Source organism: Nansenia antarctica (genome assembly GCF_963989245.1).
Source record: "Nansenia antarctica genome assembly, chromosome: 17".
Classification (NCBI taxonomy): domain Eukaryota; kingdom Metazoa; phylum Chordata; class Actinopteri; order Argentiniformes; family Microstomatidae; genus Nansenia; species Nansenia antarctica.
The window spans coordinates 25,084,309-25,089,308 of record NC_137687.1 but is presented as its reverse complement, the minus strand read 5'-3'; the positions used below and the strand labels follow the sequence as shown (position 1 = coordinate 25,089,308).

The 5,000-nt window shown below is 44.3% G+C and overlaps 1 protein-coding gene across 1 annotated transcript in view; it reads left to right on the top strand.

Moving 5' to 3' along the window:
• Positions 1-5,000, top strand: part of LOC308172515 (arf-GAP domain and FG repeat-containing protein 1-like) — a gene marked incomplete at both ends in the record, with an annotated part of 42,381 nt that overhangs the window by 32,765 nt on the left and 4,616 nt on the right. The window contains 3 exons of the mRNA XM_080547413.1: positions 1,070-1,250; positions 1,685-1,764; positions 2,770-2,865. Coding sequence (XP_080403539.1) covers positions 1,070-1,250; positions 1,685-1,764; positions 2,770-2,865 — 357 coding nt within the window. The remainder of the gene's footprint in view (positions 1-1,069; positions 1,251-1,684; positions 1,765-2,769; positions 2,866-5,000) is intronic.

Below are 5,000 nucleotides of genomic sequence, written 5' to 3'. Positions count from 1 at the left end.
GTCCCTGCTAGCGTCCCTGTTAGCGTCCCTGCCCATAGACACGCAGCTCTGACTGACCTGGATGCCATCTTTAGCTCTGCCCAAACGGAGCAAGGTAACCTCCCTGCCAGCCTCTGTGTAGCAGAACTAAAGGTGGGATAAACATGCTGGAGGTTGGGCTGGTGCGCATGAGTGGCTAAGATGAAGTAGCACCTCCTCTCTGCACCACCAGCAGTTATTCATGTTTAGAATCAGAGGTTGAGGTCTGTTTCTTACAGCATATCCCCAAGAAGGGTTCTATGGTGGTTGGTGTCTTGTTTACAGAGTGGTTCTAAGTCAGTTATGGGGGGGGGGGTTTATAAAAGAAAAAAAATACTGACTGTGCAACCATTTCATATCCATGATGCCATTGCGGTCTCCTGCACAGTTGCTACCCTATATTTAAGATATACAGTATATCTATATTTAAGATTGCTCTAAAATGCCCACTTGAGCAGTTATTACGAGTACAGTATTATGAGGCTAACGTGCCTGTTAGAAAGCCTAATTGAGGTCACTGGACTATGTGCTATTATTGGACACCTTAGTGTGGCGGGACAGTGAGAGCAGTTTGAAAGGGCAGACTTAGACGTGACTGGTGTCTCTCTGAATATAAGCACCATCTACAATAACATATAAAACAATTTAAAGTAGAAGAACATTTGATCACATTTTCAGTGGTTAGCCCGTTTGATACTGCAAATGTTCCCCTGTCATGACATAGGACAAAGATGTTAAACTTAATAATATTTAATATTTGTGGGAGAGTTTGCTGAATCAAACAATCCATCACAGTGTAGTGGTTGTGAGCCAGACTTTTTTTTAGTTTTTTTTGTTTGACCAGATAAAATCAGTTGAGAACAAATAAATAAAAACAAATAGAAACAAAGTCAAGGGGGGGGGAGGGGCAATCGGCAAGAACAACAGTCAACTATGACCTGCTGAAATGTATTTCTGAAAATGATAAGTGATATCAGTTTGAGTGTGTTCTGTAAGGTGGTCCAATCGATTGCTGCCGCAAAACTGAAGGATGTGTGTTGTGTGTGTCCAGGAGGGGGCGCTCCAGCAGGATTCAGCTCAGCAGCTGCATCATCAGGAGGAGGAGTCCTTCCCAAGAGCCAGCCAGCTCTGCTAGGAGGGGACCGCTACGCCGCGCTAGCAGAGCTGGACAACGTCTTCGGCTCCTCCGGCCCCCCCACCAGCGTATACAACACCTGCAGCACGTCACAAGTGTGAGAGACCCAAACCACGCCTCTCCTCTGTACTCTCTGATTTTTTTTTTTTTTTTTTTTTTACTTTTTGTTCCTTTCTACTTCTGTCTACCTTTTCCTATCACTCCTCCCATAACTTGAAATGAGTTATTTTTCCACATACTAACTAAAGTAATTAGCTAAGTACTCCACTATTTACTTGTTGATTGTCGTGTCTTTTTCCTGAAGCTCACTCATCTTTTTAAAATACCCAGTCTCTCACCTCCTTTGTTCAATGTTTCTTTAGTATCGGTGGTCATCTACTGATCCCTGTGTTGTGTTGTGTGACAGGGGGTAGTTTGGGGCTGGGGTCATTCACTAACCCCTGTGTTGTGTTGTGTTGTGTTGTGTGACAGGGGGGTGTTTGGGGCTGGGGTCATTCACTAACCCCTGTGTTGTGTTGTGTTGTGTGACAGGGGTATGTTCGGGGCAGTGACGGGCGTGTCGTCAGCCCAGCCACAGCAGTGCATACCCAGCATGCCCCAGGGTTTCGGAGGTGAGTGAACTCTGAGATGAAGCTAAAAAGGAAGTCACAAGTATCTTTATTGGGTTACCAATACCAAATAAACAAACTTCACCCGATTTGACATTTTTAGAACAATACAAAACAAAAACAAAAAGGACAGTACAGTATAAAAAAGGAGGAACCTAAGAAAAAACAGTAAAAGAGAGGACTCAAAACAAAACAAAGAAATGACTGTGTTGTGCATAGGGCTGAATGAACATTCACACATCAAGAAAGACAATCGTTTATCATTGTGTTATTACCAACCAGTGTCAAATGAATATATAAATACAAATAGTAGCGTACTGTGTGCTTTGTAAAATAAGTAATAAGACTATCTAATCACCCTAAAGAAGGAATGAATTAACAAAAGAGAGAATAGGATCCCACGTTTTTTTTTACTTATTAGAGCAGCCCCTTATATTATACTTCATCTTCTCTAGACATAAAAAGGACATTAAGGTCATGTTCTCACATGAAAGTCTGAATCAGGACCCGGAGCAAGTGGATGAGTTTGCAACATGTTGCATAAATTATTTCTCTGATTTGCGTTCTCACAGCTCTTCATGTAAACTAAGTAACATACGCAATCGAAGCAACAGACGTGGTAGTTGATTGGTCAGAAAAATCGAAAATTGCCCGTTCGTCCCGCTCTTATCCAGATCAACACGCATGCGCTGTTGTTTCCCTATGGACAGCCTCGACGCGTCGTTTCTAACCGGAGCGAAACCACCCTTTTCAAGCGGAGCATCCGTCGGTTGTTTGCTCCGGGAGCGACTTCGAATGCGCGTTCTCTCAGCTCCAAACGACGGAAAAAGGGAAGCGAATTTTCCCCTAAACTCTGTTTCCAAGTGAAGCAAATGTTCTAGTGAGAACACACCCTGAGTCCTTCTACCAAGAATTAGACGATGGAACAAGTTATTTTCGTTATTCTCGTCTTTACTGAAGGGGAAATATTTGATGTCTTCTTCTTCTTCTTCTTCTTCTTCTCTGCAGCTCCGTCAACAAACCCCTTTGTAGCAGCGGCCCCAGCGCCCGCCCCCACTAACCCCTTCCAGAACAACGGCAGAGCCGCGGCCGTGGCTGCAGCAGGTAGGGAGGGGGAGCAGGGTGGGTTTATTTAACACTAGAACAGCCATGAGCGCTCATTTGACCCTGTGAGTCAAAAAAATGTTTTATATCTTCGCACTCAATCAAATTTCAGGACCCTCCTTTCATGACTTTTCCTAGATATGTGCGTTCTACCACCCAGTATCCTGACTAAATCACAGGATCAGGATAAGCTAGGATAAAGCTATTTTGCTAGTTTTTTCTGTGTAGGAGGCAGGCTAATTTACAAGACCGCGCCAACTAGTGGTCGTTGTGTGTAATGGTCATGGTTGACCCCTGTGGCAGCTCTTATAGGTAGAAAAGGCATGGCTGGGGCGCTTAGGTGGCGTAGTGGATTAAGCGCTGACCATGTACCGCAGGGCTCCCGGTTCGATTCCTGCCGCGGACATATCCTGCATGTCATCCCTTCTCTCTCTCTCACCCATCCTTCCTGTCATAATCTCTACCAGAGGCGGATTTAGGATTGTAGGAGATCCGGGGCTTAGCCCAGAGGGAGAATATAATGTGCGCGCGGAGCGCGCCGGAAAAATTTGCCTTCAACCTTCAACTTACCACCACCTTAAAGCGGACAAAAGGCTGTATTACAAAATAGACAGTAAACACACACACACACACACACACACACACACACGTCAGTCACCATCATTTATATTTGTATAGAATTACAGAATTGATGGGCTGAGGCTAGTTATGTTACAGTATGTATATCAGGGCAGACTCTGTGCTCACCACTTATATTGTATTTAGAGTCTTGTCCTGTGTTATATGACGATATATTACATGTATTGTTGGCCTGTGTATAGTACTGTGAAATAAAATCCCCCCTGGGACATTAAACAAACTTAGTTAGTTAGCGTTACATCTTAGGATAGATTTGAGTCATGTTCTGTATACATACATACTACCATAAGGGCATACTTAATGTGGTTACTCCATGTTTACTAGCTGTAACATTAACGTTACATCATTCTTTTTCACTTGTTACTCAGTCAACCAGAGTGCAGATATCAAAGACTATCAGCCTGTTATTCACTTTATTTGTATAAGTATTATCCTTTGTTTGATTTCTTACCATGTACCGTAACAGTACCTTGCTATGTTTCATTTTCATTATAACATAACGTTATGTTATGATAGCCAGCTAGCATTAGCAAACCGGAAAAGTAGTGTCAGTGAGTCAGTCACCTTTCTTTTTTTTTTTTAAATTTGTTTTTCAGATTTTATCCCTTTTTCACCCAATTTGGTAGCCAATTCAACCCAACGTAGCATCCAATTATCCCCTGCCTATTGCATAGGATCCGCCGCACGACCCCGTGGCCGGCAGTCCCAGAGGAGGCCGCCAGGCAGACTAGGCTGACTGGCTCCTCGAGCCCAGTACCGTTATTCCGGCGCCCAGGGGGCGGTGTTGCGCGACGGATCCTAGTCCAGAAATACTCCTATACCACCCCGGAAGCGGCCGGCCAATATGCCGCTTCCCGTGTGCCTCGGCCATATCTGGATCTGGCGAGCCGGGATACGAACCCCGGCCCCGGTGGGCAGCTTGCACTAGTGGCCAGTGCTTAGACCGCTACACCACCGCGGGGCGTCAGTCACCTTTCTAATAAGATTCACAAACCTGAAACATCATCTATGTCATCACTGCTGGTGATGTCATTATAGTCAGCTGCTGATACTGCTGCTGCAACAGTTCTTGGCGCTTGTTTTGTTGAAAAAAACTTTAGGATATCCATCCTTACAATTGAAAACTGATTGAGATCACTTCTTCTTCAGGGCAGGGCAGGCTACGCAGTACGCAGGCTAATGTCGCGCAGCTGCTGCCTCTCTGTTGGACTCCGGTACTGCACGTTACTCACGAGAGTTTTTTTTATTATTATTATTATTAATTTTTTTGAAAAGTAAAACATTCGGGGCTTTTCAGAAAACATCCGGGGCTTGAGCCCAAGTAGCCACCCCCTAGCGCCGCCCCTGATCTCTACTATATCTGTCATTAAAAAGGAAAAATATGAGTGGTACTGCCCCACTCAGAAAAAATTACTTAAAAAAAAAAGAAAAGGCACGGCTGTTCTAGTTAGCTGTTCTATCAATGGTCAGTGGCCATTTTGACTGAATATGTTGTA